The 14,005-nt window shown below is 34.5% G+C and overlaps 1 protein-coding gene across 1 annotated transcript; it reads right to left on the minus strand.

Moving 5' to 3' along the window:
* Positions 1 to 4,771: 4,771 nt before the first annotated feature.
* LOC112039051 (probable GABA transporter 2) lies at positions 4,772 to 12,973 on the minus strand. Its single transcript, XM_024071887.2, has 7 exons — positions 12,593 to 12,973; positions 12,127 to 12,357; positions 9,134 to 9,231; positions 8,602 to 8,788; positions 6,368 to 6,498; positions 5,843 to 6,079; positions 4,772 to 5,442 (listed from the first exon to the last, which is right to left on the minus strand). The coding sequence occupies exons 1-7, from the start codon at positions 12,675 to 12,677 to the stop codon at positions 5,053 to 5,055; spliced, it is 1,359 nt and encodes a 452-aa protein (XP_023927655.1). The 5' UTR covers positions 12,678 to 12,973; the 3' UTR covers positions 4,772 to 5,052.
* Between the last annotated feature and the right edge of the window lie 1,032 nt (positions 12,974 to 14,005).

Consider the following 14,005-nt stretch of genomic DNA (forward strand, 5'->3'; position numbering starts at 1 on the left):
CGAGGACCATGCAATACCCTGGTTATGTCTAGTACTTTTATTTTTCTATAAGTATCTAGTTTTTCATGGGTTTGGGTCCGAGGACCATGCAATACCTTGGTTCTGTCTAGTACTTTTATTTTTCTATAAGTATCTAGTTTTCCATAGGCTTGGGTCCGAGGACCATACAATACCTTGGTTCTGTCTAGTACCCAAGTATAATGGTGTGAATAGTTTTACCATAGGCTTGGGTCCGAGGACCATGCAATACCTTGGTTCTGTCTACCACTTCTATTTTTCTGTAAGTATCTAGTTTCCCCATAGATTTGAGTCCGAGGACCATACAATACCTTGGTTTTGTCTAGTACCCAGGTATAATGGTGTGACTAGTTTTACCATAGGCTTGGGTTTGAGGACCATGCAATACCTTGGTTCTGTCTACCACTTCTATTTTTCTGTAAGTATCTAGTTTCCCCATAGGTTTAAGTTCGAGGACCATACAATACCTTAGTTCTATCTAGTACCTAGGTATAATGGTGTGAATAGTTTTACCATAGGCTTGGGTCTGAGGACCATGCAATACCTTGGTTCTGTCTACCACTTCTATTTTTCTGTAAGTATCTAGTTTCCCCATAGGTTTGAGTCCGAGGACCATGCAATACCTTGGTTCTGTCTAGTACCTAGGTATAATGGTGTGAATAGTTTTACCATAAACTTGGGTCCGAGGACCATGCAATACCTTGGTTCTGTCTAGTACCCAGGTATAATGGTGTGAATAGTTTTACCATAGGCTTGGGTCCAAGGACCATGCAATACCTTGGTTCTGTCTACCACTTCTATTCCTTGGTCGGATTATGATCTTTACACGTGGCGTTGATCTCGCCTCCAGCTCAAGGCCCATCTTTTTCATTTATGAAGCGCCCTTTGTCCGTTCGTGTTCCGCGCTTGACGCTTCGGTGCGCGAAACGCACCTTCATTAATGTCCTCGTGAATTAACACGAGTCCAGCGGTCTATGGCCTCCTTGGAAATTGGTAGCTTCATTATTAGCCCAGCTGATAATTCTCTTTTCGAATTCTGCATGAATTAATTCTCACCAACCCTCATCCCCTATAAAAGGTGGGGAGATGGTTTCTCCACAATCCATGAACCTCCCAACACAAACAAAAGAAAAACACATCCTTTCAGCTCCCCAATCCCTTTTCACAACCCCGCCGAAATTGTGACTGGAGTTGGCAAATATGAGGCGGCTTTGGGCGGGTGTGAGGACATCCGTGCCAAGAGCCGTTATGACCGCAACCCCCACTGGGCTTCCGGTGCGGCAGAATCTAGGCGTAACCCGATGGCGCCATACAAGGTGGCCCGGAGGGATGTTATTAGAGTACCTAACGTCTCTCCTCGGAGCGCACCCCGACGAAGAAGACGTGCGAATTCATCTCATGGGCGGTGCTCGAGTGTTGCCGTCTCCAACGGCCAACACTCGTGAGGATTGGAGAGAATCAAGGGAACATCATGGGGGAGGTATCCCGAAGCCCCTGCATCTGCTCCTCTATTTGTTCCAGCTCCGCCGCGCCGAGAAGGGAGTTGTCGGTGGCCTGGAAACATGATGGCCCTCCCCCTTCCCTGCTTTTTGTGTCAAGCTCTCCCATTCTCTTTATACCAATAAAAGCCCGGCTTGACACTTCCCTCTGGCTAGTTTTTTTAGGGCGGCTCCACCTGGGCCTCTGATTGTAGAACTAGCTGGTAGGATTAGCTTGTAAATTTGTTTGTGAAACACGCCTGCCTGAGCCTCTGATTGTAATTTGTACTATTTCTATTTATGAAATAATAATATCAAGATTTCTCTTTTCGCTGTTTTTTTTTTTTTTTTTTTTGCCAACCTACTGTAAAACGACCACTTAGAACAATCGCCTGGTGCGCCGGCCAGCACCCTAATCCTTCCACAGACGGCGCCAATTGTAGGGACTCAGTTTGGATTTGACCCTGAGTATGAATGGGTTTTCAACCCAACAAGCTCAAACAATAAATTTATAGAGAGTGGGTTAAAGGTTTAGGCACTGGTCGTCGTTCATCAAGCATCAACTCTTTTTTATAAAAGAAAATACTTAGAGTTTATTTACAACTGGGGGGATGCTCCTCGGCCCGTGGCCGAGGAGCCCTTTTCTTCCCATTCTTTCCCCCCTCCTCTTTTACTTTAATTGCTTTTCTTATATAGTCTTCATCTTCCTATCTCCTTCTTCCATCTGTTGATCATCCATTCGCCTCTCTTCTGGCCGTCCGTCCCATCAGAGGCCTTATCGGTACTCAAGTGGTTCACTCTGATCAACGTTACCCTGCTAAAGGGTTATATCCCCATTAATGCGGCCAGAGGGGTTAGGTGAATTCATTAAGTGTGAATGTGACAGCTTGCTCTGGGCTTGTCCCCACCCAAAAATTATCCTTAGTATGCCAAGGACGAAGAGGTCCTCGGCGTGGGCCAAAATAGAGGCTTTCCCCAACTTAGCCTTGGCCGGTCAGTCTTCCTCGGCGCTGGCCTCGGGCCTACTACGCGATGGGCTGTGGCTGTCAGGCCACGAGCCCCACACATGCATTATACATATTTGGAAAGGAAAAAAAAAATTATAATTCTAAATTTAAATAAGAATTTAAATTTAATATAACATGTTACATGTGTTGGATAGAATGGAGGTCATACATTTTTTTTTAATACGCCAACCAATTATGGTATATTTAAAAAAAAAATCATTTTAATAACATCTTCTCCATTTATATACAACAATATTATAATTATATAATTTAAATCTATTTATTAAATTGTGTTTTTCATATATATATATATATATATATTGTTGAATGCAAAATACATGTTATATTCCATTAAATAAAACTTATAAAAAAAATACTTCTAAACAACAGATGCCCTATTTTAAAAAAAATTATAAAAAAAATTAAAAAAAAAAAAAACTACAAATTTTTTATTATAATATTATATTTTTATAATATAATATAGTACATTTTCCCACTTATGGAGTGAATTTGCGAATGAGTATTTATTTTATTAAATATACTTTTTAATAACAAATGGGTAATTATAATATCCCAAACGTCACTTTCTCCTATATACCATTAACAGGACCTACGATTTTTCCGTGCGACATATTATCTAATCAATAATGGAATATAGCATCACCGCACTAACTACATGCCCCATGATTAGCGAACCAGAAAACTGCATGATTTCCGAGCAGTGGAACAAGTGGACCACTTTGCCATATGACGACTAATAAGAGATATCGCCAATCTATTCCGATTGATACGGAAGCTTCCCTTAGCCTATAAGAAGGCCAGCCCTATATTTTTTGCTATGGTAATCCTTCACCTTGACCTGAAGAGCCCTTCTTTTATTTATTTATTTATTTATATTATCAATATATAAGAATTCAAGTTCAATATGGGCCATAGGCTAAGAATGCTTGTATTTTCAATATATAAAATATTTTCCAGTCACTTTCCCCAATTACATTTCGGCCCTCATAAAAGTCCCTGTACCTTCGTCCCCATTTATCCAAAGCCTGCACATAAAAATTTCTCAATTTACTGAGGTAATCAGTGATTACTTTGATTAGCACTTCATCACTTTTACAAACACCGAGATTGGTGCTATATTACTTTTACATGAGACAACTACTAACATTGTTTTTTAACATTCAGCAAAAAAATACATTGTTTTTTAACAGTTAGAGGTGACGTCAGGTTTAGCCCCTCTAAAATACAAATTTAAACATTTTAGTCCTAATTTTTTTTTAAGTTCAGTTGAAATAAATTTGAATATGATCATCTTAATAATATCTAGACATTTTTAAACATTAAAAAAAAAATCAATAACAAACCAATTTGATCTAAAATCTAGAAAGAAAAAAAATAGTAAGTCCAACAATAAAAGTAAAAAATTGTTGATCTTGAACCATAAAAAAGAAAATTACATTTAGATCTTAATAAATTTAAAATGAATTACTCAAATGGTACTTAACTGTGTACATTGAAATAGATATAGCTTGTACGATGAATAATGAAGATATTATACAACAATTTCAAAATATTGAAACTTGTAAAAAAGATAATTGTAAAACTTCATGTATTTTTTTTTTTTAATGTTGATATATTCATGTTTTCTTTTGTTTTAGAATTTGTATAATTTTTGTTTCTTACTAACCCCTTAAAAAAAATCCTAAAGTCACCACTATTTTTTAATTAGTCACAATTATGAAAAAGATGTGATATTTTTTAGCACTAGAGTTATAATTTGAGAATTCATCTCTCCCTTTACGCGACATCATTTTCAATATCAATGATGGAGATGGGTTTATTCATGCCTAGGACAAAAAATAGCATTACCCTTGAGAGAAAGCAATTAATTTTTAGTTAACTATATAACAAAAGTGTTAAGTTTACAAGATTTTTATAACACTTTCACAACAAATCATAAGTAATAAGTTATTACCATTTTAATTTAAACCGATCACTAGATTTTTTTTTTTTTTTTTCACAAATAACAATAAACTACTTAGAATTTGTTTCAAAAATATCATAAATATTGAATTTTTCCAACTAAAAAGTATAGCCCCTCTAGTCTCTCTCAGTCTCTGTTGCGTGACAGGATGGTACCATCATCCGTCAGTACTTTTTATTTTTTGGCTGAATCATCCGTCAGTTCTTAATGCAATGAATGCATGAAGTTCAACAAAACCATTTTTTAATCTAAGCCGAGACTCATGATAGGAGTTAAGATCAGTCTGACGAACAAGTACACTTTTAATTCGATTTAATTTCCACCGTCACCAAACGCAATTCAATTTACAAAGCTCAAATCATTAGCTAAGCATGCTGTACTGTGGTAAATGCTAGTGCCCCACAGCCCCCACGTAATTTTGTGTTTTTTATGTTATAGCCACAAAAGATGCGGTATGGAAACTCGTATTTCAATTGCTTCGTAGAGCACAAAAATACAGATTCACCTTTCCAAGTGGTGAATAACCCAAATTGAGGGCAAGATTGCTGTGTAATTCATTTTGAACTTAACCAACCACATTACTGCTAAAGAGCTTAAATTTGTTGGCATCAAGAATCAATTGCCTTACTGAAGAGAACGAGCCCATGAGTCCTGCACCTGTGAAGACAACAATAATAGACATATTGATCCAATAGGTGAAAGATGATTTTGGAGGCTTGAAAGTCATGTTGTAGAGAAGCATTGGGAGGACGAAATCCAGAGGGATGAAGCCAGTTGCTCCTACCACAGCATTAATGTCTCCAAAGAATGGAAGCATTGCTGCAAAAAATCCGCAGAATATCACATACAGCGTCCGAAGAATTATCCGAGGAATAAGGTTCCTTTTAGAAAACATCCCTTGTTTTACATCAGCTGATTTTTTTTCCATGATCTCATAAGCAACTTGAGAATAAACCTGTGATATATCAGAGAGAGTTACTGAATGCAACCTGAAATTTGTTTAAACAAAGGAATATACTATGGATAAAAAGAAATTCAACACCCCCCCCCCCCCCCCCCACCAAAACATACATAAAAATAAAATAAAAAGACTAGAAAATTCCCCCTCGTCTTATTGAATAATGCTAATGACAGAACATTGTTTAAAACTATTGACATGATTTATTATGATTAATGCAACATAATTTTTATCTGGACTCATTATTGACACCACTTTTAATATACAAATCACAATAGGTCAAAATCAGCAGTGTCTCTAGACTTATTTTTTCTTATTCTCTCTTGTAGAATTGATGTGCCAATGCATATATTGGAATTCAATATCTAGAAGAATTGATTGCCATTTGGAAGCTTACCAGGCCAATGGCAAAGAGCTGCAGGAGAACAAAGATCACAGCAAGGCCAATAACCCATGTTGGAGCCAAAGAAGGACCTTCATCCGGTAATAAGCTATCGAGAATATTTGAGTTAGCTTTGTTTCCGAACACCCAATATCCAGACACTGCAGCCGAGTAGAAGGTAACAAAAATTACGGCGTAACACATCTGAAGCCCTTTTACCATCTTCCCAGTGGCAGGTGGAGCAAGAGTTGCCTGTATTGATGGCAGGGCAAAATTTAAAATCAAGAAGCATGACAAACCATTGCTCGACCGTAATTCTTTAACATTTGATATAATCTGAACAACCTATTTTATTAATCAGGCAGCAAGTGCCATTGTGCAGTTCAGTAAAATTAACCAGATCAAGAGGCCTAGTTGACAGTTGTTCCTATCCACTTATTCATCTGAGGTGCCACATCGCCTATGGAAAAAGAAAGACTAATGGAAAGCTCAAAAAAGGAAAAAGAAAAATATAGAGCTTTATTTATTCAGAAGCTTTACTTGTATTTCAGGTAGTATCCCATTTCCAAAAATGGAAGCAAATATAGATATAGAAGTAAAGGCACTGAAAACCCTTGTTGTCATTTTAGATTCTAAAGAGTAGTCCCTTGGAGGGGCATTTTTTGAGGTACCTGCAGGATAGATGAAACTTGTTTAATCACCAGAGCATATTAAGAGTAAATTTTACAAATCATTCCAATTCTAGAAGAGAGTTGTATCCCCAAGGAAAACAAGTTAATTATGTTATAAAATTTACAGGAAAATACAATTATAATCTTCAAGGAGCTATGGGCTATCTACAAGTGTTAGAACTTTCTTTCTTAAGTTTGCCTAGCCTAGTTTTGGGAAATTATAAATAAGAATTCATGAAACCATGAGGGCTTTGATTTTGTTACCGGTGATTCCGCATTTAGGACACCATCAGGACTTTAATTTTATTTTCAGTAATTCTGCATTTAGGACAAGGTGCATAAACTAGGGAGACAAGTAGGGGTGTGTAGCCAACCCACCAATCCGCCAAAACCGACCCGACCTGACCCAATCCAACCCGCCGAATTGGGTCAGTTTTTAGGCCTTGGTGGGTTAGGTTGGGTTACCAAAAAAAAAAAACATGATAGCGGGTCGGGCTGGGTTTGGGTCATAAAATTTCAAACCCGCCAAATCAAACACGCCAAACTCATATATTTAATATATATATATATATGAGCATCATTCAATTCATATTTTATCTTCATTTGAGAACCATTAGCAGAAACCATTCTTTCGGTTGATTTTTCAAAATATTTTGGAGGAATCAGTCCTTCCTGGATACAATTCTTATCAGCACCAGAATCAATCATAGCAATAACAGTGAAACAATAATAATTGGAAACAACAATTTTCACTTTTGTGAACCATTTTGGAGGAAGTATATCATTAACAAAAGCAAGTTTGGAAGAACTTCCAAACTGAATATCAGGAGGAGTAGGTTTTGAATACCAATTTTCTGTAAAAAACATGGGTTTGGAAGAACTTCCAACAAATCTTTTAATTTCTGGAAAATCATTATCAAAAAACTTTTTAGCAGAAACAGAAGAAACAGTATCAGAATCTGTATCTTCATCAGAAACAATTTCTTTTTCATTTCTTGAAATAGTGCAAGCAACATGAGTACTATATATATATATATATAGATATAGATAATATCTATATCTATATATATAATATTATATAATTAATAAATTTTTTAAAATAATCAGCTCTTCCTATCCTATATAAAAGCCATATATATATATATAGATATAGATAATATCTATATCTATATATATAATATTATATAATTAATAAATTTTTTAAAATAATCAGCTCTTCCTATCCTATATAAAAGCCATTTAGTTCACACAAACCTTAGTAAATTACTATTGTTGTTTAGTCATTAGTGTTGTTTGCCTTTAAATTGTTACATTGATACTAATCTTTGAGTTTTTTTAATATATTAATATTAATATTTTTTTTTTACTCAATTTAATAATAATAATAATAATAATAAATTTGTTAAACTCATGGGTTCAACCCGACTCATATGGGTTGGGTTGAGCTGGGTTGGACTTATGTGATGGATTGGGTTGGGTTGAATTTTTTTTTTACCCACCATGGTGAGTTGAATCAAAAAATCCCTTCAATCCGATCCATGTACACCCCTAGTGACAACCATAACATCAACAAAAAATGTTGGACTAAGTTTTTTGTTAACTTGAGTGTGATGTTGGTTATGAGAATTAAACTTAACCTCATGATCACGTAAGACTGAAATCACTAGAACAACCTTGGGATTAAATGCGTCATCTACTTTACCACCCACTTCTTCATCTATTCATTTTGATAATGATTCTTCCATTTCAAGTCACCACAAGAATGATGGACGCCTCAAAAGTAGGTTTACTTTTCTTAAAAATATGAAAATAAATATAGATGTGTAATAATATGAAAGCCTTAAATAACTCTCAACAGCTAGGACAGTACAAGTGTACAACTAGTAGCTAGTCGAAAAGTACAGCAATGAATCGAGTTTGGGCCCGAGTGGGCCTAGACCTTTTTTTTTTTTTTTTTGATGCAAAACAACTGGAATCTCATTGCCAAACAGAAACGAGAGTACAACAAAGCCGAAAGAAAAGCTCAACACAGAACAAACATATATAATGCATGGTTAGTTTATATAAACGAAGCTTCATATACGGATCTATATTTTTCTGTACCTGCATGTATACAAGCACCAACGACAAGGAAAGTGTAGCCCAAGCTGAGAAGCAGTGAACCAAAGTTGATGTGTCTGAGAGAATGAAAGGTAGGAAACTGAGAGAGAATTATCATTACAAGTGTCACCATAGCTATGAAGTGGTACAACTTCAAGGGCCCATTGGGGGAAAGATTCGAATACAGGATCTTTGACAACCAAAAGAAAAAGAGGGGTAAAAAATGCAAAGGGTCATTAAGGAATTAAATAAATAAAGAGTAACATTTTAATTCAAAAAAAAAAATTAATAAAGGTATCTATTTTGTAGACCATTTGATTCTTTTTGAGGGAAAAAATTTACAAATGACTGTATCCATTTTTTTTTTTTTTTAACAAATGCCAAGCAATCTATTTTGGTATTATATCTTTAAGCTTGAAAATTATATATGTAGATTGCACTCATTTATCCCTCACCAACTGCAATTAGCAGCACTACCACTTTTAACATTACAAATAAAACTCATCTTTTTCTTGAAAATTATTAATAACCATACCTCAAGGCATTGCCCTGCCAGCAAAATTGCTCCTATTCCAATTCCAGTGTTGATAGCCGTTTGGATTAATATTACAAAATAAAACATCCATCCCGACCCTGTAAGAAAAACAAAGGCACAAAATAAGTGATTTTTTTTAAATATTTTTTTTTATGAATTTCTGTTTATATATATATACACACACACGCACTTGTTAAAAATACCAGAAAATGTCACTTGAGTTACAAAGTTCTTAACAACATTTGAATTGCTATAAGTTATAATCTCTAAAATATTAAAATATTAATGGTACTATCAATATTTTATAACAAAAATCTTATCAACTGACATGATAATAAAAGTAATTAATATCACATCAACTACATAATAAATAAATTTCATAAACTTTTTTTGGTTAAAAATTAGACATCAATTTATAAGGTTTACATAGTAAAATTTATAAAACTAAAATCACCATTCATATATCTAATGTGATTCTTTTAATTTTAAGAAAGCCCACACTAAGCTAAGCAAATGAAGCACCAAGAGAGCGTAAATTGTTGTGTGATAATAATAATAATAATAATAATAATTAGTAAGAACATTAAAAATTTTAACAAAAATGGTAAAATACAGTTAACACCTCTGAGGTTTAGGCTGATGTCAATCAAATCCAAGACAATTCAAAATTCAAGCAACTTGGTCCCTAAACCTTTACCATTTTTCTATTCTCTGTCACAATAATTACTGATTAGAGACCAAATTGTCTAATTTTAAAATGTCTTGATCTTATGATAAGAAACTATTATCAAGAACAAACATCATAAAATGAATCTCTCTGAAATAAATAATAAAATATCTTGGGCCTAGCTAGTATTAGTCCAAACAATAAGACGTTGACTGTAATTTACCTTTTAAGAGCATTAGTATTGGGGCTTGTAAAAGCCCCAAAATGGTATTTTACCATCCACAAAAACTAAAATGATGCTTTATCCGATTTCTATATTCTAAAAAATTTACAATATTGCTACAGTAAGCTCTTATATATGCAATTTACTGAACAACTTGTATTTATTTTTTAATTCTTTATTATTCGCTCAGCCTCTTTTTACTGATCATTCTGTCTTTCTCTTTCACTAATTTTGGATTTTATTAGATTTTGGGTTATATTATTTTATTGTATAAATATATTATTTTAATATATTAGATAATAAAATAAAAATTAAATTGTTAGATGTATTGTAAAATAGATATTAATGCTCTAGCAAACAAATATTCTCCTAAAAAGATAACATCTGTATAGCTGCTTTCAAATCTTTAATGATTCCAATCAAACAAAAGAAAACCTCTAATATGCCAAACTTAGTGGCGCACTTACGTTGGAGGTAGAAGTAGTTTTATTGATTTCTGCACCAAAAAAAAAAAAAAAAAAAAGGGTAGTTTGATTGGACTAATATCCGTATTAAGGAATCATGTCCACATTTAGGAATCTTCGCGATGATTTTGATCTCTTCTCATTCTTTAAGACCAATAAAAAAAACCACGTTCATCACAAGACATCAATTCACCTAACTTTTCAAAATTCCCAAATCACAAGCAATCCCAATGATAGCTCTAATTTGGTGCTTTTCAAAAAAAAAAAAAAAACGTAAGAATTAAATTGTCTTCTTAAATATGGTAACATTGGGTATAATATAACTTTAAAAAAAAAAAAAAAAAAAAAAAAAAAAAAAAAGGTAATAAGAGAGGCACATTTTTGTAACTTTTTGAAAAGGAATCCATCCTAAGTGAGAGATTATATATAGCTTAAGGTGAACAAATACTCTCAAGATTTACAGCGCATCAAATCAAAACCAACTCTCAACCAAAAAAAAATTAAAAAGACTTCTATTTCGAATGAATTCATTCTTAATCATTCTCATTAAATATTATAAATATAAAAGCATATATAATGCTAATGTCATATATATTACTTGTAGGGAGAATTTTTGTTCAACCCCGCAATCAGTTTGTCCGCTTTAGAAGGCATGCCATAGGCATGCTTAGAGCGAAACGTCCGGAGCTTCTATCTCCTGCACGGCTTTGTCCTCTTTGCGAGTGTGGGCATGCTTTTTATGCAAGAGTCCCACATCGCTTAAAGAAGCGCCCCCCCCCCCATGCCTTATAAGCATGAGCTAAAGGCATAAGGGTACCACTACTCACCGAAATTAATTGTGGAAGGATTGTTCAAGAAATTTATGATTAAAGTATGACCAAACTTGGAGAAGTGGGGCTTTGCTTTAGTGTGACAAAATCAAAAAAGACAAATTTGTTATGATCAATTTTTAGCTAGTCGGGTACGTGTTGGCTACATGTCCAGCCTTTTCATTGGGAAGAGGTAGTGTTTGCCATATTGGTAGACAACTTGTGAGTAGTGGTACTCTTATGCCTTCAGCTCATGCATATGAGTAGTGGTACCCTTATACCTTCAGTTCATGCTTATAAGGCATAGGGGGGCGCTTCTCTAAGCAATGTGGGACTCTTGCACAAAAAGCATACCCACACTCTCAAAGATGATAAAGCCGTGTAGGGGATAGAAGCTCACTAGGCATGCCTGTGGCCTGCCCTCTAAAGTGGACAAACTGATTGCGGGGTTGAACAAAAATTCTTCTTACATTACTTATACAACATTTTTTATAACAAATTTTCACAATTGTTAAATTGATAAATTATTGCTAATTATTACCTAAACCTCACTTTATTATCCATTTACAGCTCGAACACCTCAACTATTTTGAAAAATTATAGCTCTAGACTAAATATATATACACTATTAAAGGTGCAATAATATTTTTACTTTCGACGTGGATTATAATTACACACCAATGAAAGTTACATGACATGAGATGTATGCATATGCAACGTAAGTAGGCCGCAAAGTTGTTGCGACGTGAACGCAACAAAGAGGAAACAAACAAACAAAAATGGCGTGTGTGTGTTTTTCGATATTTACGGAAACAAAAGCAAGTGGATACCTAAGACGTCAGCGGCGAGTTCACGGAATCTGATGTGGCGGCGACCAGCTTTCTCACAGTGTTCCAGCACCTTAGACATCAAGTAATAGGAATAGAAGGTCACGATGGCCATCACCGTTAAACAAAAGAACCCTAGGACCCACCCTAATCCTCTGAACGCATATGGCAACGTTAGTATCGTGGGCCCCACTATCGCCGTCGTCAAATGAAACCCCGCATGCCACCATTCCCCTGTAAAATCATAATTGTTGTGTCGATCAATTCAATGCAATTTAAATTCAGTCACACACACACACACACAAGTCAAACATATAGCGATAACTAGTTAGGTTTGTGTCGGGGCTCGATAAAGTTTTTTGTAGTGGAATGAGAAATTTGGGTTGAATCCCCGATAAAGCAGAAAAAGTAAGGTGTGTTTTGGTTGTTAAAAATAAAAAGACTAGAATTATTGGGGATGGGGTGGCACCTTTTGATTGGAGGACGAAGGCAGCACCGGCGTCCTGGTCTCGAAGGTTTTGGGCAAATGGGTCCATTTGAGGAGGCTGTGCCATTGCTATGAGAGGAAAGATAAAGGGAGAGAATGGGGGGTGTGTGCGTAGGATAAGGATTGATTGACTCAGCCGCGCATGGTAGTTATAGGCGGAGCATGAGATGCGGAGATAACATAGGTGGGGAAAGTGCCGTTTCTTGGTGGCGTCGAAACTCAGCTAAAGTGCGCCGGGGGTGGAATGAAAACAATACCCTTGTTGTGCCTTGCCGCCCTTGCCGACTAGATATATATATAAGCCCAGAAGTGAGGCATTCTGTCTGTGTGAGAGAGAGAGAGCATCACATTCTCTTTTTTTCTTTTGATAATTGAGCTGGAGACATAAAAATATTAAAAACAAGTAGATTAGTCAACTGGATAATAAGTTCGTTCTCCAGAATTTACGAGATTGTCCTTTGATGCCGGCTAATGATGCGTCTGAATATCTTTTATCTGGCTGAAAATAATAAAAAAAATAATTTATAATTATTGTTTATCGTTTATTGTTTAAAATACTGTTTATTTGCATTAATGCACTATTCATGTCTCATGTGAATAGTGCAAGAAGTGCTAGTTAAAAAAAAAAATAAAAAGTAAAACGCAAAACACTAAACATGGACGTAAGATCCAAACGGATACTAAGTGTGCATTTCGGTATAAATGAAAAATAAAAATTATTTCACTATTCACTATTCAGCGTATTTTTATTACTATTTATTGGTCTACTGCATTTTTTGACAATATTTATAGGCCCCACTGTGCTATTTCAACTAACTTTTATCTTTATTTATAGTAATTTCAGCAATAATTTTTCAGTTTTAATAAAATAAGCAGTATCCAAACACAACTTAAATTCTAAAAACTAAAAGGAAAAGGTACTTTCCCAATTATGTTTGGGTTAATTCCTAATTACTAATGGCAAAAATAATAATAATAATTCTAATTCTCTCATTTATCTTTAAATAAACTAATTTCTTTTCTATGTTTGAAAAATAAAGAAATACCTTTAATCTATTGATTTTTCCATTTAAATTTAATGGAATCATTTGAAAAGAAAAAAAAGTAGTAATTCTACACCACAAAAAAGAGAAAAACAGGAGATTTGCATTTTTTTTTTTTTATTGCATTTGTAAAAATTGTGATTGTTTGATTTAATTGAAAAAGTATTGAATTTGGGATATTTGCTCTTTTTTCAAATATAAATGAAAAAATTAATTAGTTTCAAAAATAAGAGAGGGATTTGTGAATCATTTCAAACATACGTAAAAAAGTACTTTTTCTCGGGAATTTTTTTTTTTAAAAAAAATGATGATTTATATTATTTTATGCCCAAAAAAAAAGGGATGATGTAGT

Source organism: Quercus suber, unplaced genomic scaffold, assembly GCF_002906115.3.
Source record: "Quercus suber isolate HL8 unplaced genomic scaffold, Cork oak 2.0 scaffold_47, whole genome shotgun sequence".
NCBI classification, from domain to species: domain Eukaryota; kingdom Viridiplantae; phylum Streptophyta; class Magnoliopsida; order Fagales; family Fagaceae; genus Quercus; species Quercus suber.

Bases quoted from the DNA above. Each gene is read 5' to 3' on its own strand.
- LOC112039051 (XM_024071887.2), bottom strand. From the start codon at position 12,677: ATGGCACAGCCTCCTCAAATGGACCCATTTGCCCAAAACCTTCGAGAC. The intron at 8,789-9,133 runs GTATGGTTATTA...TGGTTGTCAAAG, and splicing joins TGGCAGGGCAATGCCTTGAG to ATCCTGTATTCGAATCTTTC. The intron at 6,499-8,601 runs GTACAGAAAAAT...TCTATCCTGCAG, and splicing joins TGGTGCTTGTATACATGCAG to GTACCTCAAAAAATGCCCCT.